General features: G+C 48.1%; 1 protein-coding gene and 1 non-coding gene across 2 annotated transcripts; both read right to left on the reverse strand.

Moving 5' to 3' along the window:
* Positions 1-1,618: 1,618 nt before the first annotated feature.
* LOC129380199 (uncharacterized) lies at positions 1,619-20,691 on the reverse strand. Its single transcript, XM_072286592.1, has 2 exons — positions 20,187-20,691; positions 1,619-3,483 (listed from the first exon to the last, which is right to left on the reverse strand). Exons 1-2 carry the CDS (start codon positions 20,332-20,334, stop codon positions 2,789-2,791), a joined length of 843 nt encoding a protein of 280 aa, XP_072142693.1. The 5' UTR covers positions 20,335-20,691; the 3' UTR covers positions 1,619-2,788.
* Positions 7,771-7,955, reverse strand: LOC126541012 (U2 spliceosomal RNA). The gene has a single exon (XR_007601600.2). It is a non-coding gene; the product is annotated as a U2 spliceosomal RNA (small nuclear RNA).
* Positions 20,692-22,228: the final 1,537 nt, after the last annotated feature.

Genomic DNA, 22,228 nt, shown 5'->3' on the forward strand with positions numbered 1-22,228 from the left:
TTATTAGGAGTTTTCTGTACTAAATAAGTATTTTTTCTCTTACTTATACAATTCAAAATATTAGCTAGCCTTGCCTTATCTCTTTATTGACAGAAGAAGCACTGAATTGCTGGGTATGGTGAAAAAGGCCCCAAAAAGTGCTTTCATGAGCTTTGTGCAAGTCCAGAAAAATTGGATGAAAATGAGCTTACAAAATTGAAGAAATGCCACCATTAAACACTTCTGTGCCCCACATTACCTTTAGAAATTAAATGGTGTGCAGTTAGTTCTTGACTTGTGCCAGTGATATAAGCCGCATTCAACACGTAAAAGCTGTAGATGTTTATTTGTAAAGAAAGCAAATCTGCCTCATCAGAAACACATGATTCAGGTGTTTCTCACTATGTCCGACAACTTTCTAAATGAAGTCTCGTCAATTAATAGCTAAGTAAAGATGAACGACGTTATTTTATAGAATTGGGCAACATGAAAATATATATACACCTCGAGGACGAAAAGCTCAAATCAACAGACAGGTCTGCTTTAGTACTTCGTTAGATTTTAATTGTGGTGAAAGCCGTGTGCTACATGTTTTATCTACGTGAAGTCATTTATTTCCACTCTATTTGTTATTTTGCCTTTTCACAGGCAGCCGTAACTCTTCGTGATGTGCTGGTGTGTGAAACATTTTACTTCAACGTATTCAGATGTATTTTGTGTGTTCACACATGCAAGCCAGCTTCAAGAGTTCATGTGTTTAAAGCTATTGTTACAAACGTATGCTTAAGCCCTGCCTTTTGAGTCACTTTGCTTTCTAGAAACAAACTTAATTCAGAAGTCAAGACTACAATGAGTGTTCTGACTGAGTTTAAATGTGTAGTTTTCTTTTTCAGATGTGTTTACACGGTCAAAAGTGCGTTAGGTACTAACATGTACCTCAAGGTTCAATGCTGTTGTGCCTTATGTACTGTAATAATGTTTCATGTGCACGCATCTTTAGTTCAGATAAAGCTACCTGAAAGATATCAGTCTCTCTTTTGCTTTTGTTTGTGTTACGGAAAGTTATGAGCAGGCACCGGGGCATGCAGTTGTGAATACAAAGATATTTCAAAATGAAATGAATAAAAACAACCAGCCCAGCGAAATATCAATCCTATATCAGTAGCGAATTTTGAAATCTCAATGCCATCTCAACTGGGTCACAATGTACTTGTCGCTGCTGTGGCAATAAACACTCAACAACAGGTCAACCGAACTACCACATCATTTCGATGCACCATCAATATAACCCAAAAAGAATTCAAGAAAACGAACACCACGGTCTAAGAACAATGGAGCGTCAACGGTAAGTTATCAATTATTCAAGTTTGAGACACCCAAACGTCTTTCAATAAAATTTCAGTGGCCAATATTCATGAGCCCTCAACACTGATCTCAATGATATCGCAACAAACTCTCAAACACTTTTCACTATTATATTCAACATTGACCATTGAAATTTGAATGCATTCTCAATAAATATTTGTAAGGGCTATTAGGCATGAAGGCAATGCAAATAATACCAATGGCAGACAGCAAACAAGTGGGGCTGCCGAAGGTAACGGCCGCCTACAGATGAGGCCTCTTTTGTAGAAAATGATGCCAATAAGGAGCAGAAGTTTATTATGCTGTTTCAAGGGAAGGCACAATGGAGTAACACATAATCATCTGTACCTCATAAGCACATATATGGAAGATGTCATAAAAACTAAACCTTTAAAGTGGTTCAAATGTCTGTCGGCCACTGTTATATTAAGTACAAAAAATATCAGCTCTACACATTAGCTAAATGAAACTTGCAGTTTCAAGGTAAATATATTTAGCACTGTGTGACTTTTTTCAATGGTTTTCTAGGAAATGTAAAAAGCCTATACGCAAATCATCGGGAGCTAGGGATGGTCACATTGTTGAATGGGTAATCGATTTGTGCACTAAAATTTTGCCGCACCGATTAAACGCATCATCAATGTCTACCTTTCATTTAATCGATTAAAACAGTTCGATTGATGGTTTGACAGACGGTCTGAATGTGTGATTTCTGAATGGTACTGTAGAATGCCGAGCACGAACAGCGACGGCGCAGCTACGACGAAAGAGAGCCGCTGTCGACTGTTTCCCGAGTCCTGTTGAGCCAGCCAAGCGCTTCCCCGCTTTACCCCCACGTCGCACACGCTGCCCGGTGCCAGAGGCACCGGAGAGAGGCAAGCTCACTGTCAGTATTAATATAGTGATGCGTTTCTTTTTTGCGCTTCGTGAGTGGTCAGAATAACATTCCCTTTGCATTATCGGATAAGATACGGGATCCAGCAAGATCAAGCGTTACATATACACCGGCCTTGTTTCCGCGAAGATAGGTGGCGTATGCCTTACTTTCTGGGCTCTGACCAAATCGAGCGAGGTCATTAAAAAAAGTATGAGCGTGCGAATATCCGAATTCTTACGATAACGAATCGAATATTGCCTTATTCAATTCGATCTTCAATTGTATAGTCACTATTCGTAAATGCTTTTACTTTCCAATATTTCAAACAGCCACACGTGCGCGATAAGACATGAAATTGCACCAAATGTGCGACAAATTTAATCCCGGTGGCCATAGTAGAAAAAGAACACGAGAAAGTGCGTATGGAAACACGCTATACATTGTTCAGCGAGTGAGAGCCTTCCGGCTAAACCACCATGACAGAAATTATCATTGCAGCGCCTACATGTATATACAGCAAAAAAGCGCGTTTCTACAATTTCAGGCGAGTCCACGCGTAAAGGCTGTTCAACCGACACGCCGTCTTAAGCCTCGGTGCTCTAAATGACCCTTTCCCTCCCGTCGGCGGTCCCCATAGCTCCCATTCGAAAGACGCGCGTCGTTCGCCGGCGCCGCAAACACGACCGGCTCAAAGGGAAGCCGATCTTCACCAGGCGTCGTCGTCGTCGCCGGGGCCGGAACTGCAGCCGTGTCTCTTGCCTCTTCGCAATCTTCGCCTCTTTCCTGCGCGTCGTCGGTTCCGACGATACCGCTCGTGGTTTCGGCGCTCTCCGAGGCTCCGCGACCACGTGCCTTGGGACCTGGCGAAGCTAGTGCGGTGGCACGTCTGCTCCCAAGCGGTAGTAGCGGTATTCCAGTGGCGCCGCGTTCGAGTTCGCGCGTCTCGGAGGCCACGGACGGCTTCGTCGCCGTCAACGTCGTTGCCTCGTACGTACACGGCTCCATTTCCGGCGGCCCGGTCGACAGGATGCGGTAGACGTAGATGAGCAGCCCGGCGATTCCGAAGGCCACGACGCTCATGTAGACGTACACGCATGACATGGAGCCCTCGGGGGCGTCTTCCTCGTGGCCCCCGACCGCCTGGACGCCGCCGGTTGCGAGTCGCACGGAGGGCGGCCTCTCTTCATGGCGAACGGGCGCAGCAGAAGCCGGGTTGGGGACGCCCTCGGTTGTCGCAGCCACCGGCTTTCCGGCAAGCGGAGCTGGGAATAGTTAGAGGGGAAAGTGAAACTGCGCGTGATAACGAAGAATTGTCTTTTATAAATTTCTGCGCATACAACGCTTCTCAAAGAACCGATTTGTGGGATCTAGCACCCCAGAAACTGCACAGTGAGGTACACCGCAGCGGAGGGAACCGGAATAATTTTGGTCACCGCGGTTCGTTTAACGCACATTTAAATATACACGCACAAGCGTTCCTCTCATTCCATCCCCATAGGAATGCGGCAGGCGCGGCCGGTGATCGAGCCCGCCACCTCGTGCATAGCAGCAGGACGCCATAGCCACAGTCACCGCGGCGGATACGGTTTCTGAATCTGAACTGGTGAACGCGAAAGCTGCAGTTGAAAAGCGCAAGGAGGTTATTAAACAAAAGTTCAGTGGAAGAAGTTTCTCCGTATTCAGACTCACGTGGGATAGGCTTAGTATTTTTCTATCAACTTCATACCAACGAATGCATGCGACAGGGACACTGAAGAGAAAGATTATTTGAGCTGTTATAGTGAATTTCTTTTCCATAGTACCAAAAATAGTCACTCTTACCGTGACACGACGCTTGATATAAGCCAGAAAGTACGCAAGGCTTGATGCCGCCTTGAAGTTCCCGCACCCAGCAACGAGCCGTGACGTCATGGACTTTGACGTCCTCTGCTCGGGCATGCACAGGCACCTTCATATCGGAAAGCTAGGCTACGCTGTGCTCAAGAAGGTCCGAAGCTTGAACTGAACAAGTCTCAAGAACTGTTACAGCGCCCCGACAGCCCAAACGCGAGATGATGCTCTTCAACATTCGCGACGTCGCACTGACGCATCCGCGCTGAGGTTTCTGCTCGAAATTCAAAGTGTAAATGTTTGACCATAATTTTTTACTCCTGGCATTCAACCTGTAACCACGAAATTGATCATAGATTGATGAGCGAATACTGTATCAGTCTATTAGTCTCTCGCTGTAGTGTCGCTTTAACGTATACTTAATGGCTGCCAAGAGAAGGAATGCGCAGTCGAGGACGGCAGAAGACTAAGTGGAGCGATGAAGTTAGGAAATTCGCGGGCGCTAGTTGGAATAGGTTGGCGCAGACAGGGCTAATCGAAGATCGCAGGGTGAGGCCTTCGTCCTGCAGTGGACATAAAAATTTATTTTTATTATTATTATTATTATTATTATTATTATTATTATTATTATTTATGACTTGTTCAGTTGACACCACATAATTACTCGTATCTTCATTCACTCGTACCTTCAACCCTAAACTTGTCTAAACTGGCCTGACCTTTCGCTGCGTCGAAAGTCATCTCACCTTAATCTTTTTCACAAAATCTGTTACTATAACAACGATTTGAAGGATGTCCTCTTTTATCCACTTCATTATATATGTTCAAAGACCGATCATCGCTTCAAGGTGGGTCTACCTTCTTGTCGCACAAAATTGTCGTACGACTCTTTTATTCCTAGAACAAGCGCCGCATGGAACCACCTTCCCTCTACATATCGAAACCACAGCTGATGACCACCAGTTCAAGATCGCTTTACAATATGCCTTGTAATATTTTGTTGTTAGCTGCACATATTGCCATTTTTCCCACTCCTTTCTGTACTGCCTTTGGGCCCGGAAAGCGTTTCTAATGAATGAATGAATGAATGAATGAATGAATGTCATAATTCCCGATTTCTGTGTGCTACCCTCAAGACCCAGATTTGTCGCTGCATTGCCACAGATATTTCCAATTGTCTGTAAATATCTTGCATTGTCCGATAGTAGCACTACATCGTCCGTATACATCAATCCGGGATCTTCTGTTGCACCATTCGTACATTGCGCATGAAGTATAAATAAAACCCTAAATCACTGATTTCCAGTGTTCTTTCTATGCCCTTAACATTAAGCGTAAACAACAATTGAGACAGAGGGCCTTCTTTCAGCCCTTGGTGAATTTCGACCATTTCATTACATTTTCAGCCTTCTCATGCAATTTGAACTTGGTTGTCTCCATACATGTATAGCCCTCGGCAGCTCCACGATATTGTCACTTATGCATTTATGCTTGACAATATCCCATAACAATTCCCTGTCTACGCTTTCGTAGGCTCCCTTAATATCTGGAAATGCTATGCATAAAGGCCTCTTCTGAGCTACTGCTGAAATCTCTACGCACTGAGTTAGTACAAACATATTATCCTCTAGGCGTCTGCATAGTCCGAATCCATTCCCTAGTTCCCCCAGTCCATCTTTTTTTTTTTGGACCCACTTATACAGTCCTCATTTTATGACTTGCACTGCCATTCTATGTATCACCGGCGTTACCGTAACTGGCCTGTACGAGCTCGCAACGACACGCAAGTACTCAAAACGACGTTCATACGCAGCAGCATGCTGCGTATGGACGCCGCGTCCGTAAGCATATTGACATCACCTGAAGCATAAAAAGCTGCCATGTTTTCTAAATAAAGGCATTTCCTCCCACTCGTTATCGCTGCTGCTAGGCCTCGCTGTCTCCGCGTAGGCGACAACGTACACTCACCTGTCCTCTCAAGAGTATGGGGAAGTCCGCCGCTCGGCTGAACGCTTCGAGTCGTGAACGCCGCTCTGCGTTGTTCCGGCGTCCCCGTCGGCCTAGGCACGTCGTCATGCTGCCGCTTACTGTGGCGCCGGTTCTGGCTTGCAGCCGCCAATGTGGGAACCGAGGCACGTCTACCGGCCGCGGCCGCGTTCCCTCGTCCGGGCGGCTGCTCGTGCGCGAGGGCAGTGAAAAACAGAGTGCTGGCGTGAGGATCCTTAGGTCTATCGGGTTGCTGTCCCGCCCTGGCATTCTCAGGCACCGCCATGTTGCCGCTCTTCTTCTAATTCGTGGCGATGAGGATGGAAACCATTATTGGCTCGTGAGGTGAAAAATCCGGCTTTGGCGTGACCACACGATGGTCCCAAAAGGCTGCGAACCCTAGACCTTTGGCAGGAGTCGAAGCCGCGACCTTCGGTGTTAATTAAGGCGAATTCGGTCACAGTTTATTAAGGTAGAACTTATTAAGGCACTCGAGCCCACAACCACTGGTGCGAGTTGAACCCTCGACTTTTTGTGGGAGTAGAACCCATGACTTTGGTGTTAATAAAGACATGGTTAATTAAGGCACTCGAACCTGCGACCTTTGTTGGAAGTCGTACTTCCGACCTTTGGTGGGATTCGAACCCAAGATTTTGGTGTTAATGAAGGCGAAGTTAAAAGGACTGAACGAGGACAGGCATCGCGCGGTTGTCGCAATGGTTTCGCATTCATCCACGTAGGGATAACAAGTGCCCCTTCAATTTATTTTAAGCATGAAATGCTTTTAGCTCCCGTTGGCTACGACCTTCAAGTAACCTTATGCCAAATGCCAGAGTCGTTCTCCGGGCACTCCAACGAGTACATCCGGGCAAGTTGCAACAACAAAACGAGATCATCCAGACAACCTGCCAAGACCGCATTACATACGCTAATTTCCAAACAAGTTACAAAAAATATTGCTTTCGAGTTCTTCCAAATTTTCGTGCACAATATCACTCAAGCTGTAACTCCTGTTGTAACTTCTAGTACGTTGAAGTTTTATTTGTCCTTTCCGATAGCGACATTCACAAGGCAGATACAGGGCACCATACACTTTGTTGTGATCGTTTGGCGCTGAGACAGAGTTGACTGTGCTCTTTTCAACGCCAGCTGCCCGTGAAGTCCGCGGTGCGTTCGGCGCGCCGGCAGCGCCGGTAGCGCCGTGAATGGCCGTTTGACCGAGACGATACTTGCAATGAGGTTCGGTATGTGACCGGAAACTGTTGCGTCCATGTGGGCTAGTGCACAGTATGGCGTGCTGCGATGTGATGTGGTGGCTAGTATCAAGATTGTGGCTAGTATCATCTCCAACCAACCTACTTTTCCGTTAGTCATTTCATGCTTGCATCTACTCTCGATTACGGGAGAGTCAGCAATTTTTTAAGGCACTTACTGTGGTGAGGGCACTCGTCATAATAGTCTACACACTACTTTGACTGGCCCCTTCACCGTATAGTTGGTAAATTGAGGGGGCCCCATTTTCTTCCATTACATGTTATGTGCACAGAGTTTTGTTAGTCAGCGGATAGAGAGGACGGGGGGGGGGGGGGGGGACATCTTAGTGGGTCGCACATTAACACCGTAACTACAAGATATGTCCAGTGTGTTCTCCTTGGTGTTGTTGTGTTGTTGTTTGTGGCTTTCTGATGATATATATTTAGTTCTTTATTTCTTTATTCGAGAATTTATAACCATATACGTGGGCCGATCCGAAGATAGCGAAATACCGGGCCGACACGCGGCGGAGGTGAAGCAGTTCTTTAAGCACTCCTCCAACTTGCAAAAATAAGTTTCTCTTAGACCAAAATACAACCCGTATCGGATATCTGGCTGATAAGAACAGATACTGCTAAGATACAGATAAGAACAGATCAGCAGTGTAGGAGCGCCTTCCCTTTGTCGGCGTTCCGAGTGCTTGCATATCTTCTTTCCTTCCGTTCTCCCGTGGTGGCGGTCCCGTAAGCGTGCTGCCCGCCACGACCGCGAGGCGAAAAGAAATGCGACTCGTCCATGTGGCCCCGATCCCGCGAACTTGGAACGTTTCACCGAAGCAACGGCCAGCTTTAAGAGGGAGTTTGTAGGGGGCTAACTTTCTGTAGCCTGTGTTGTGTGCGACCGCTTGTGGTTTTCTAGTGACCTCACAACCATTACTGCACTGCGGGACGTCGACCAACGCACGATCGCCTTGACTACTGTGAAGCAGTGTGCCCTCGGAGTGCTCTGTGCTCGCGTGTCTGTTCTACGTGCTGGGATTCGTTAGTAAAAGGTGTCGCGCCGCGTTTTGCAACAATACATGGGTATGTGTATCCCGCGGGGCCTCATCTTCCAAGAGAGAGAGAGAGACAGGAAACATTTATTTCTAATGAGTTGGGGAGACTTCCTCGTAGGGTGGAGCCTTTAGCTCAGGGCTCCATCGGCTCGCGCCACTCCGCGTGCCCGTTGGATCATCCGTCGCTGCTTTTGCGGGTCAGCTGGTCAGCGCAGTCTTCCAGGAGCAAGGTAAAGGTGAAAGAATGGGGGAGTAACCCGGAGGGTTTGGGCATTCCCAGCTGGAATGATATACTGTGTGCTTTGCCCCACAGTACGAACAGTGTGAGGGATATTGTGTGCGTGGGGTGGAAGAGGCGAAGATAAAATAGACAAAGAAATCATTTAGTTTGGAGCTGTCGGCCACGCGACGGCATCTTCTCGGTTAAGAGGATTATGCGGTGGGGGTAAGTGTCTCCTGCTGCCTCTGTAATGTCGTAGAGTTTCAGCGCAGTTCAGTGGTTCTGTCTGTGCGTCTTCTGGGTTGGGCAGCTCTTCCAATGGCGCCCGGTCAGCGAGCTCTCGGGCTACGCATTAGCGCGTTCATTACCAGGTGTATAGACGATACGCACCCTGTGTAACGCTGTCGTGTGTAATGATGTAAGGATGCAATGTGTGTAGGGTGTTACCATCCCTTGTGCCAAAGTCCTGCTGGCAGTCATTAAATCTGTTCCAATTGTGATGGGTCCATCCGGTGCCGGTATCGTTGAAGCGTGCACAATGGCCAGGGCGATAGCAGCCTTTTTCGCCGTGCCACTGTTCACAGTGTTGAACGTGGCCGAAGCCCTCAGGATGCCTCTATCTAGTACGACTACACACAGGGCACGTATCTTTAGGTACTAGGCCAGGTCGGTGTATAAGAGCGGTGTCCGATGTGTCATCGCCAAAGAGGCGAACCAGGGCTTGTGCCCTTGCCTGTCTTCAGCCTTCATGACAGTCAGGGTGAATATTCCGGGGAATTCAGGCTACGTGAATTTTGTTTTCAATGCTAAGTGCAAGAAGTGTCCGGTCTTCCGAGGCTCAAGATCGTGAAGGAGCGAATAGCCGCGCCTCATCTTCCATTTATGTACATACGGCGTTTGACGCACGGCAATGGACAGCTCGCCATTAAAGGGCCCACGTACACCACTTCGCTGGTCATCCACCTTGACAGAGTGGAATGGCGATGAATCTTTATTTCTTAATAATCTTCCCTTCAATTCACTTATTTTATGTTTTACATATCTCTCAGGTTGATTTTATATTAAATAAATATTATCATGTAACTTTTGATTATAGCTTTAATATTTTCATTGTTATCACCACTGCCCTCAACCTTGTTCTCGCTCTATGCTGCCCGCTTTCTAGCCATCCCTCATTGTAGTTACGCGCTAATGTATGGAATCATCATTATCATCATCCTCCGTAGTGGGTATGCACCAAACCCTTAGCAGGTTATGAAGAAAAATAGGACGGACAGCTCCGCTTGAACCTCAGGCGGATTTACGCATCTTTCCCTGAGCTTGTATGAACAGGGCGCATAGAAGGCCACCAGCCACGGCAAAGCGAAACGCAGAAGCCCACGACCCATTCTTGAAGCCATTCAAGCCATTCTTGAATGATTTCGTCGAATCTGCCCATTCTGCGGATACACAGTTGTGGCAGCCTGCCAGGCATGGAATTCAGCACGCAGAACGATGGCCGCAAGTCGACGCAGCTCAACTTCCGGTGGACGCAGGACCAAGCGGCCCACGCACCGAGTGTGCTGCTGCAGGTACCACCGTCGACAAGCTCCGCTGACTTGCCACACCACCTCCTTCCTGCTGTTCCAAAGGCTGCCGCAACATCATCCGGCGAACACCACGAGCAGCAGCAGCAACAACATGTCCAGTATCGTCAGTCCGTGTGTTATAACTCAACTGTTATGACTGCTACCGGGCAGGAACGGCATCCGGCCGGTCGGCCAGGAGCATAATAACGTCCACACAAGAACGGGAACACTGCGCCCGTTTATTCAGTGACAGCCCTTTGTTCAAACGTTCTCAAGCCGCTCCGGCACGTGCGATGACGTCGCTCTTGCGCCACGGCGAACGCGGTTTTCTGTCTTCGTTGTCGTTTTCACTTTGCAGCACTCTTCCCTCCTTAAGGTGAGTACCGCTGTACGGATTTTCATATACGGGCCGATCTACGAAGCACAGCTGGTTGAGCTTCTTCTGGTAGCGTCGGTACACCAGCTGGTTGATCTTGCGAAGGTTGTGCCGGCACAAGACTGTATCGAGGACGGACTTGATCCATGTGAACGCTGAAGCTCACCTTCTGCCGTTTCAACGATGATCATTCGGGATCCTCTGTCTCTTTCACTGTGGCTGGCAGCCACCTTTCTCCCTCTCCGAAGTTGCGAGCCCAAACAGGAGTGCCCAGGCTCAGCTTGTTTTCTTGATCTGCCTGTGGACAGATAGGAATACCGGTGGACAGGTAGGAATTGTACCGGTGGTGGAAGGCATGTGTCCAACCGAGAGCGGATCTGGTATCCCAAAAGTCGTTGAGACGGTGATCGTCCATCATCCAGGGGCGTTCTACGGTAGATAAAGAGCAGTTTAGCCAATCGCTCAGACAAGTCACCTGACCTAACCTTCTTGAGGCCATCTTTCAGCGTCCGCACGGCGCGTTCCGCAAGCCCGTTCGATTGGGGGTGATATGGTGCCGTACAAAAGTGCTTTATGTTATTTCCTGTCAGAAACTTCGTGAAAGTCTCTGATGTGAACTAAGTTCCGTTGTCTGTCACAATGGTTCTTGGTATGCCCAGCCTGCTGAAGATTTTACGCAAGGATGTAACTGTCGATTGTGCTGCGGCTTGACGCACTGGAATTGCTTCGAACCATTTTGAATGTGAATCTATGGCCACTAGGATCATGGTGTTATTCACTGGACCAGCATAATCCAAATGGACACGTGACCAATTCTCGTGCGTTAGTGGACAGCTTATTGGTATTTTCGCCGGTGGCATTGCGCTTGCTTGTATGCATGTAGTACAATTCCTACTGATTTGTTCGATAGCTCCGTCGATGCCGGGCCACCACACGACAGCACGGGCCAGTGCCTTCATTGCAGACATTCCCTGGTGCGTCTCGCGCAGGAATTGTAGCATGTCACCACGAGCAGCCTCGGGAATCACGACTATGTGACCCCAGTAAATGAGATCTTTGTAAACGGTTAGCTCACATTTTCGCGCCGAAGTATGGGTCCAACCGCGGATCGTGTGCTTTGCGTTCCTTTGGCCAACCATGAAGCACGTAGGACTTGACATTTCCAAGTACTTGATCTTTCTCGGTCAACTGTCTCATTGCTTGCGACGAAAGGGGCGTGTCATCCAGCTGCTGCAGCGAGTCCACGTACTCGTATAACTCCTCTGATATGTCCTCGGTGGTTTCTAGAGGAAGCCGACTGAGTGCGTCTGCATTCAGATTGTCCGAGCCAGGTTTGTACTCTATCTTGTACTGGTATGCTCCCAGCAGCAAGGACCAACGCTGAATTCTTGCGGCAGCCATGATGGGCGTGGGACGATCTTCGCGAAATAGACCCACCAGCGGCTTGTGATCTGTGATCAAGGTGAATGTTCTTCCCAGTAGGTAGACCCGAAACTCTGATACCCCGAACACTAGGGCCAACGCTTCACGCTCCAGTTGGGAATAATTCCTTTCCGCTTTGGTAAGTCATCGAGAACGAAAACCTATAGGCTTGTCAACGTTGCCAATGCGATGGGGCAATAACGCTCCGATTCTGTTGGGTGATGAATCGAACCCCAAGCGCAGCGGCAGTGAGGAACCGAAGTGAGTGAGCATTTTGGCATTGCATAAAGCATTTTTTTACTTCTGAAACGCTTCCCGTTGTTGACAGCCCCAATTACAGCGACGTTCTTTGGTTAGCAAATCGTAGAGCGGTGATAGCAGACTGGCCATATTGGGAAAGAACATGTTGTAATACGTGAGAATACCCAAGTAGGAACGCAGTTCGCTCACGTTCTTGGGTGTTGGCGCCTTCATGATAGCATCCATGTTCTTCTCCAGAGGTTGCAGCCCTCCAGTACTGATCTTGTGGCCAAGATACGAAACCTCAGGCATACTGAAGGTGCACTTGTCCTTCCTTAGCTTGACGCCGTACTCTCGAAAGCGATGGAGAACAGCCTTGAGGTTCTTACCGCCGTCATTACCCTTCTCGGCAACCAGAACGTCGTCCAAGTACGCCTGGACTCCCGGCAAACCGTTCAGGACGCTGTCCATTATTCGCTGAAAGATGGCTGGGGCAGAAGACACACAAAATGGCAGGCGATTAAAGCAGAATAATCCCCGATGTGTGTTAAGGACCGTCAGCTTCTTTGACTGCTCATCCAGGGGAACCTGGTTGTAGGCGTCTCGAAGGTCCAATGTGCTGTAAACGTCACCCTCGTGCAATGCAGCAAAAGGTCACTGATTACCGGGAGTGGGTACTGCTCCGTCACACAGCTGGCATTTACCGTTAGCTTGTAATCGCCACACAATCGAACTGTTCCGTCTTTCTTCATTACCGGAACTATCGGCGTCACCCACTCCAAGTGAGCCACCGGGGACAGGACTCCGGATTTAACAATCCTGTCCAGCTCGTTAGAAACCTTTTTCTCGCATTGCATATGGAAGTGGCCTGGCTTTGAAGAACTTTGGAACCGCATCCTCCTTCATGTAAAGATGAGCGGGCGGAACCTTGAACAGACCCAGTTCAGGTGCAAACACGTCCTCGTACTCACACAGGATCGCTTAATTGCAAGTTTAGCCCTTTCTCCTTAATGCTGGACACGCTCAAAACTGCAGCCCCTTCGTTGCTCAGCGCCTGGATGAGATCACGGCCACACAGGCTCTGTCCCGAGACGCAAACAACGGTCAGTGACGCCGTAACCGTCGTGCCGAAGTATGAAACTGGGAGCGTTAGCTTCGCGGCTATAGGCAACGGACCCAAGTAGCAAGACAACTTCAAGATGGATTTTTCAAGGCAGGGCCAGCTTGTGCGATGTTGGCAGTAGACGCCCCAGGACACCACGTACACGGGTGAGCCGGTGTCAATTTCCATCACGATGTCGGCTCCGCCCCAGCAAAAATTGCGTCGTACCGGGCTGACGATTCCGTTGTCTGCGGTTGGTTGCTGCTTTAGTGTATACAACTGTGCGGAGAGCTCGGCTTCGGCATTTTCCATTCAACCGCTGCTCAGCGCCAAGCTCTGGTGTGGTCACTTTCCCTTAGATCGACACACGGCAGCTAGGTACCCTTTTTCCTACAGTTGAAACATTTGGCGTGTTTAAAGGCACAAGTCGCCTCACCGTGCTCGCGGCTTCCACACCGATGACAACCTTTAGAAGATCCACTCGCCTGACTGCCCGTCGCGACGCCTCGCAGCACAGAAGTCGGGGCCGAAGACTTGCGACTTCCCACCGCGATTTTTACCGACGAGGCGGACTTTTCTGTTACTCCCGAATCATCGCCCCCCGTTGAGGAAGAGTCGACGAGCGAGGCTCCAAACCGACGCATCCGCCTATCCCGTAAGAAGAGGCTATTCGAGGGTTGACGCCCAGATGAGGTTCCATGAGGGGCGCGCAGTGTGTCGTCGTTGCGATGCGCGCGTAGCGGTCGAAACTGTCGATCTGGAAGAAAGGCGCCATGACGTCACAACAACCGAGTATGCCCACGGCGCTGGTCAGGATTAAGCCACGCAAAGTGACGAAAGGGCCACGCCAACCGGGCACGACAGTCGAACTCTTCTACCTCTGAGAAAGCGTGGAATGAATTGATCGTTTGTGAGACCGTGCCCGCAATCTTATCTTGCTCAGACTGATTCACAGGCTCTAGAGCATTCTTATGGATGCAGTTCGAACTTTTTTTTTCTCGAGCGTAATAGTGCTGACAACGCGCAGTCTGTTCATCAGCTCGTGATTAAAACTTTTGTTCAGGTTGTCAACTGTTTACGTGCACTTTCTTTATTTCATCTCAAGAACTTCCTCTTAGGTGCTTGTTATGGACGTCAGTAAAAGTAAAAATACTTTCGCCCTTTCAAGAGCCAAAGGTCCAGTCCCCTTAATGTGCACCATACTTCATTCTTGTCTTGAAGCACGCCTAGCATGTCTGCGCTAACGAGGTGGCTTCACCACATATTTTATCCCAAGGAACGCATATCAGCCGCTGCATGCGCAAACGGATGACCACTTCTTTGTTTATCCGCTTTACAGCTTTCTTTGACGTACGGACACTTATTCTGACAGAAAAGCAAAGCAATGAATACTAATCTGTGCTTGCTACGAGCAAGCCAACTTTGTCACCTTCTTCCTTCAGTTGATAAAATAAAAGAACTGACAGCTATTGATAAATCGTGTACGGCCTTCTGTTCATATATTAACTCATCTGCAAATACTGACTCTCGCAGCTGCACGTGCTTGACTTTCAGAAAGTGCTATGGGCGTCTTGCGCTGGAGTTTGAGGTATAGTAGCGGCGCCTGGTGGCGGCGCGGGAAACGACATCTGGGTCGTACCAGCTTGGGTCGCATTGAGCCCTGGCTGTGGCGAAGCACGTTTCTAGGCCGAGTTTTGCGTCGATTCGCACTTTTTTATGCCCTGTTGCGAGTGCGAAAAGGCTCATCACTTCTCACAGACTACGCCGACCACGCTGCGAGCTCGCCACAGCCTATAGTTTAACGAAAACGAACTCTCTGTGTGCCGTGGGACGTAATGCCGGGAGCAGAAGGAATCGGTGACGCCGATCCGGAGAGACCTAGCCCAGCCTCGAAAAGGCGTCACCGTCATTACTTCTGCGTCGTGGGCTGCCATGAACAAGAAGGCCTGAATCCCAACATCAGATTCTACCGTTTTCCTTCAAGGCCTCACGAAGTGGAGCGTCGGGCGCGCTGCATAGCTGCAGTTCGTCGCGCTGAGTAAGCGAAACTTCGCGTCATGCTGACTGCTTCGCCTGTCTTGAAGCTTGCTTGATTATCTGCGTTCTCAATTTCGGTCTTTTGCACCTACAGTCCCGACAGCAGACCGACATAGCAGCAGGCATGGCTAGTAATTCACGATTCGAGACCCGGCCACAGCGACAATTAACAATTCGACCGATGCGAAGTGGTGAAGTGCCAGATGTGTGCAAATGAGCACAAGTGGTCGGGCTCATTCGATGACAATTCACTACTCCACTACGAGCAGCACAGGTTAAGAGAGTTAAATGCGCTCATCCTTGATCTCAAGCCAGCACGTTGAGGCAGCGTAGCAAGGCAGTATTGATTGCAGCACATCGATGTTCGAGCGCTGTGATTAAAAGCTACATCAAGCGAGCAGCGCACGAGCTAGCGCTGCAGCGCGATTCGCACGTACGTGCGAGCTCATATGCATTGCATCAGTTATTACCAGTTACTAAAAGGGACAGATGGCCGCTACTACAACGGACGCATAACTACTTTTTTAGCGGCATGCAGTAAACAAAGATTGCAGGAGGCCCGCCGTTTCGCGGCATGTCGAAAGACCGCTGCCGTCGCGGTGCGTACGATCGTGCGCTCGAGCAGTTCGTACATCGCGGTGCGTACCGTCGTGTGCTCGAGCAGTTCCGTACACATGATGTCTGCTTATCGCTGCTGTGGATTCATTTATAGCAAGCATTTCCTCGCGTTTGTGCGCCTGAATCTAGCAGCTAGCGTGCAAACCTTACCTGTAGTTCCACTTCGTACGCGACTCGCTTCACTTACGATTGACACCGTGCTAAAGCTTCGCCGCCTAATTCTTGAACGGCGTACACGTATTCGGCACTGCATAATTTCTTGCCTTTACGCAGCGTGCCACCCCTTAAAAAACCTTAGGCGCCCGATATTCGCTGCAGGCCGTGCTACAACACAACCGAAAGTGGCGCGTCCATATTGTAAACGTGCTTTCCGAAGCGGACGACCGAGCTTGGTACGACCCATTTTAGGACAGAGGGCGCTTTTTAGCACCTTTTTCGCAGCGCCCCCTGGGCAATGCAAGAGCCCCATAGGCTATCGAAAGCGACTTGTCCACCCTATCGATCACAAACATTGCATGGTCAGTGCGAAGCGGACGACATGTCGGATCATATACCAAGGAAGTTTCGTCAATTTGTTAATGGTGACAGGCGTGTAACCAAACGGCATAAGGTCACCCAGAGCCATGGTCGAGGAATAATCTCTATTGAGACACGAATGAACAGCAGCAAACGCCACACAGAAAATTGATTTTAAAATGCACGAAAGAAAAAGAAATTATTCGATCTGCGTTGGTAAATCATCTTTCATCAATACCAATAAAAATCCACCTTAAGGAGAGGCTTGACAAGGCAGAAAGGAAGCAGAAACGTAAGACAACAGGCGACGCCGGCTTGAAGCTGTCGCACCTGCTCGTCATGGTGTCACGGGGTTTTGACGACGTCTCCTCACGCCTGTATAGTTAACGTTTCATCGGTAAATGTAGATTACATTGTATTGTGAAAGTGCCGAGTACTCAAATGAGCAAGATTCGATATATTTGACAGAGCTACAGTGGCCCAAACACGAGAGCATACTTTGAAATCAATGACGTCACACTGAAGTGACGTCGCTGGGGTATAGGCGCGAAATTGAACAAATTAACTCCCGCTCGAGCAGGGCCACATGCGCGGGCCGCAACACCGTGACGTCTTCGTTTTCTATTATTAATCAACGTATTGCAGCGAATTCAGTAAACGATTATAGATTCTTGAAAGAACACTTTCTGAACGTCAACTGTGTTTCTCTTTGATGTCCCTCTAAGCTACATTACTCACTGTCGATTTTAGAAAATTACACTTACACAATTACACAATTACACAATTGGTTACACAATGACGTTGGGGCTGGCTTACTTCTCGATGATTGGAATCATGATGAAACGAAGCAACGCAACGGTTGTTCTCATATGGCGCCTTCTTGGGGTGCTTCAAGTTTCAAGGCTGGTCCACCAGCCGAAACGTCAGTTGAATATACTGTGCTAATTCAACGTACGTCGTACTTTTTTCTTCATTTTACTACCGCGGCCAGCACGATTTCCTCAGCCACAATTATATATATATATATATATATACGAGTGTGTGTCTGTCTGTCTGTCTGTGTGTGTGTGTGTGTGTGCGTGTGTGTGGGTGTGTTTGTGTGCGTGTGCGCGTGTGTGCGTGCGTGCGTGCGTGTGTGCGTGCGTGTGTGCGTGTGTGCGCGTGTGTGTGCGCGCGTGTGTGTGTGTGTGTGTGTGTGTGTGTGTGTGTGTGTGTGTGTGTGTGTGTGTGTGTGTGTGTGTGTGTGTGTGTGTGTGTGTGTGTGTGTGTGTGTGTGTGTGTGTTACATATTTCCATATGTCCGCGTTTATTGTTTTTCGAAACAGTTTGCATTCAATGTCCATGTAGTCAACACCCGCCGCGGTGGCTTAGCGAATTTATGGTGTTGCGCTGCTAAGCACCAGATCGCGGGATCAATTCCCGGACTCGGCGGCCGCATTTTGATGGGGGCGAAATGCTAAACGCGCGTGTCCCGTGCATTGGGGGCACATAAAGATCTCCCGGTGGTGAAAATATATCCGAAGTGCGCCACTGCGGTGCTCCTCATATTGAAATCGCGGTTTCGGCGCGTAAAACCGCATAATTCAATTCAATTTCACCATTGTATTCTTTTCTTTCGTCTTATACCTCTTCCAGTCGGCCCTTTTCATATTGCATGCAGATCCAACGCACATGCTAGAATCAAAGTTAAGCGAAGGATTGTTTATTGGTAATGCCGATCTGATGTACAAAGACCGATTTGATTTGGTTCGGTTTGATGAGTTTTATGCAGGAATCGTAGGGGGACATGCCCGTTCAGTTGGATTGCCCAAGATCGGGCACTCACCCACTGACACATACTGAAAGGCTAAATCAAAGAAAATACGGCAAATTAATCTATCTGCTTAATATAATCCATCATTCCATTAACAGGTCTGTGTGCTGTAGAGATTCCTCTGAGCAGACGTTATACGTTGAGGTTTATGTAGGAAGGTATGTTTTGTTATGCACAACAAAGGTGGGGCATATACTTGATCAGCATACAAGGGTTGTGTAGGGCCGTTTGCTTCTACTTTCTTTCGACGCCTAGGAGCACCTAATGACACTTACCACCATAATAATAAGTGCATCTTGAAGCCCACGCTTGACTTGATTTAAGAGGAAGCTTTAGCTCGGGCCCAACTCCGACGCCGCCTATTCAAATACATGTAAAAACGCAAAAACGTCTTTCTGAGATAACCCCTGGACCGATTTTAATGAAATTTGTTGCATTTGAGAGAGAAAGTTAAATTCTAGTGACTGTTGGAAGCGGAATTTTGATTTAGGGCTTGAATTTTGTTAAAAAGATTTTCAAAAATTCAGAAGTTCGAAAAAAATAGAAGCACAATGTTTACAAACTAATAGCTCTGCATCAAAAACAGATATCGCGATTCTGTAAACGGCATCCATTAGACCATTCAAAGCGGACAAATTTGATATGTCATTTTACATGTTGCGTGAATTTGTTACGTTAGTTACAAGGGTTTTGCAAAAGTTGTAATAACACATTGACATATTTTTTGAGGTTCATGTGTAACATACCACTTTTGTCCGCTTTAGATGTGCTATCAGATACAATTCACAGAATTGCGATATCATTTTTTCTTGCTGGGTTACGGAGTTGTAAACTTGATAGTTTCGTTTTCTGAAAATTTGCGATTTTCGCCAATTTTTTATTAAAATATTACAACCTAAATCGAAAATTCAGAACCAACAGTCACTAGATTTTAAGTTTTTCTTTTAAATGCAGCAAACCCCGTCAAATTTGGTGCAGTGGTTGCCGAGAAAAACGAATTCTCCTTTTACATGTATTTAGATAGGAGCACCCGAGCTAAAGCTTCCTCTTAAATGACCCCGGTTGTGAACTCACCAAAAAAGGAAGCGCAATGAGCGTCTTGGACGCGTTCGCACCAGGCATCGTTTACATCAAGTCAAGCATGGGCTTAACATTAAGATGCATTTCTGAATAGGGGGGTTAGTGTCCCAAGTCGGCAGTCTTCGGCCAGAAATTCACAAACGGCAAAGTGGGGGAAAGGTTCAAAGAAGGCAAAAAACTTACTGCCTCTTGGTTCCTGCTCCGGTAAGGCTCAGAACCAGAGAGTGTTTGATAATGGTTAGCATAACGACCACTGCACTTTATATTACGGAAAGCCTGCCATAATTTACGCTTATTATCACCACCGCTCATGCGTCCACAACGTGAGACTCTCGAACACAAAGTAAACGCTCGCGATTTCCATGGCATAACGTTCGGCGAAGGTTTGCGGCCATATATGGCGTAATGTGTTATGTATGCATTGTGTGATTCATAATATGCATATCAAGCTGTGGTTTGTGCAATCTATGACCGTGTTATCAGCCATAATAGTTGGCTGCAGCTTTAGGGAAGCCTACGTTAGAAAACATGACGGCAGGGTTCGAGTGTCAGTGCTAGGCAAGTTTATATATTAAACGGCGAGAATCTGGCTCCCGTCGCATGGAAAAGACAGAGCATGATGAACACTATAACAAGGCTTCTGTATTGTCACATACAATATCCCGTTCACACTTCTTATTCGTCCTGCATGGTGCGATTGCTGGTCGTAATGCACTGGTCCCGTGGTGCGATTCGTAGACGATGAAGAAGAAGAACACACGCTACACTGGTTTCTTGCGCGCTCACATCGGGTCGGAAATGCCAGCTCACGATGCCGCTTACTCGGCAAATTCTTCGAACAGCGCTTACCAGACAGCCTTGGAGTATTCCCCGATGGTGGAGCAACATCGCACGACGCCGAGGCCGCTTCAGCACTGGAGCATGTCCCCGGGCAACGCCGGAACAGCGTGTCCTCCAGGATCGAAAAGTCTGGAGATCCACGGGCATTGGCGGGCATCAAAAGCCACTCACCCGACAAATCTATCGGAGCGAACGGCGACGCCAGCGGCCGCAAGCACTGCCGTCGGCGTCGCTAAGGAGATGGACCTGTGGGACGACCACTCGTGGCAGCGCTGCCTGATCGTCTACGTAGTCGTGCTGACCACCGTAGCGCTGGCGCTGATTGTCTTCATCACGAGCTCCGCGCCGAGGCACCAGGCGTTGGAGGAGACAACGCGACGGGCGGCCACCAGGATCAATCCCCAGGCCAGGATGACGGCCTCGAACGCGTCAGGTCGGCTGCCGGATCCGATGGCTGACAAAATCAGTCGCGTTGCCCAGGTGCCGACTGTAGTCGCAACCTTGGTAGACCAAAGTTACGATGCAGAGGAAGACACCGTTACTGAAAACAAGAGCTCGGCAGCTTGACATAACTGCAAGGGGAAAACATCGCTCAACCTGTTGCTTCGTTTTATTTACTTTCGTTTTCGTCACGCTCTTTGTTTCGAATATGCTTTCTTTTTCTTTTCGTCATTTACTGGTCCTTTGTCGTTTGTGCAGCACATTCAATACATGTGCATGCAATGTGCGGGCTGACGTCATGCAGTGCATTGCATCCTAAGCCTCTGCCAGAAGCTTGTCATGTATCTGTTTTGTAGTCGTCCCACGTGCAAGAACAAGAGCAGTTGGTGTTCGAGGATGGCGCTAGCGAGCCCTCGATTCGGCCGTTCTGGCGCCGCTCAGACTGCCGCGAGTCCCTTCGCTATATAAAGAGCAAATATTGAGCAATTAGACTAGAAAACTGGGCTGTTTAGTTGTGAGTGTCACGATACATATTTTGAGGGGGCTAAAGTTAGACGGAACACTAATAATTATGCAGTACAAAGGCGTCCATTGAAGCTAATCAGAATTGTGTCACTGACGACAGCTCGGGTGTAAGGTACGGCTGGCTTTCAGCCGCCATTTGTCAACTAGATTGTGAACTATAGTTCAGTTAATGTGGACGTTTAGTGGGCAAATCGAGGACGTTTCACCCCTAGGTCACCCTAAAATGTCGACTAGTCCTACCTTGATCCACACGTCCATTTGGCTCGCATCTGACAATCTGCCGAAGACCATTCCAGGACATCTTAAGGGCGATTTCATTATGTTCTCGGGATGTAACAGGCTTCAGTTAAATGAACAGTAAATTAAACAGTGTGCTACCATATGCAATTATATAACTGAAAGTTACTGTCGCTCCCCTGCTGCCATGGACGTCAGCTATACGTCGCAATGCGTTTGATCGCCTAGCCCATTGCCACCTGATTACAAATTTAAACGCACTAAGATTGGCTTCACTGACACTAACTTGGCTCCGGAACTTACTTTCTAATCGCCGGCAATTTACAATCGTTAACAATCTTTCTGCGCCTCTTTCCTATCTCACTTCTGGCGTGCCACAAGGTAGCGTTCTTGGGCCGCTACTATTCTTAATATACATTAACGATCTTGCTAATAACTTAGCATCCCGAGTGCGAATATTCGCAGACAACTGCATGATTTACCGCCCTATAACCAGCCCCGATGACAACCTCATTCTTCAAAACGACCTTCAGCTTACTTCAAATTGATGTAACACTTGGTTTATGACTCTTAATTCATCTAAATGCAAAGTAATGTCCTTCACTCGTAGATACTCAATCTCTAATTTTCACAGAGCACGTTCTGGTGGGCGAGTTGGTTGTGCATGACTACTACGAAGGCGCCAAATAAAACAACGGACGAAGGGAGGAGACACGAGAGAACCGCGTAGGTGCACTAACAACTGAGCGTTTTATTTCTTGACACAGGAATAAATACCTGCTGTCAAGGATCAAAACGCTCAGTTGTTAGTGCGCCTACGTGGTTATCTCGTGTCTCCTCCCTTCGTC

The sequence above is a fragment of the Dermacentor andersoni genome, chromosome 2 (assembly GCF_023375885.2).
Source record: "Dermacentor andersoni chromosome 2, qqDerAnde1_hic_scaffold, whole genome shotgun sequence".
Taxonomy (NCBI): domain Eukaryota; kingdom Metazoa; phylum Arthropoda; class Arachnida; order Ixodida; family Ixodidae; genus Dermacentor; species Dermacentor andersoni.

Bases quoted from the DNA above. Each gene is read 5' to 3' on its own strand.
- LOC129380199 (XM_072286592.1), bottom strand. From the start codon at position 20,334: ATGCCCGCCAATGCCCGTGGATCTCCAGACTTTTCGATCCTGGAGGAC. The intron at 3,484-20,186 runs GTAAGCGCTGTT...AACTATTCCCAG, and splicing joins GAATACTCCAAGGCTGTCTG to CTCCGCTTGCCGGAAAGCCG.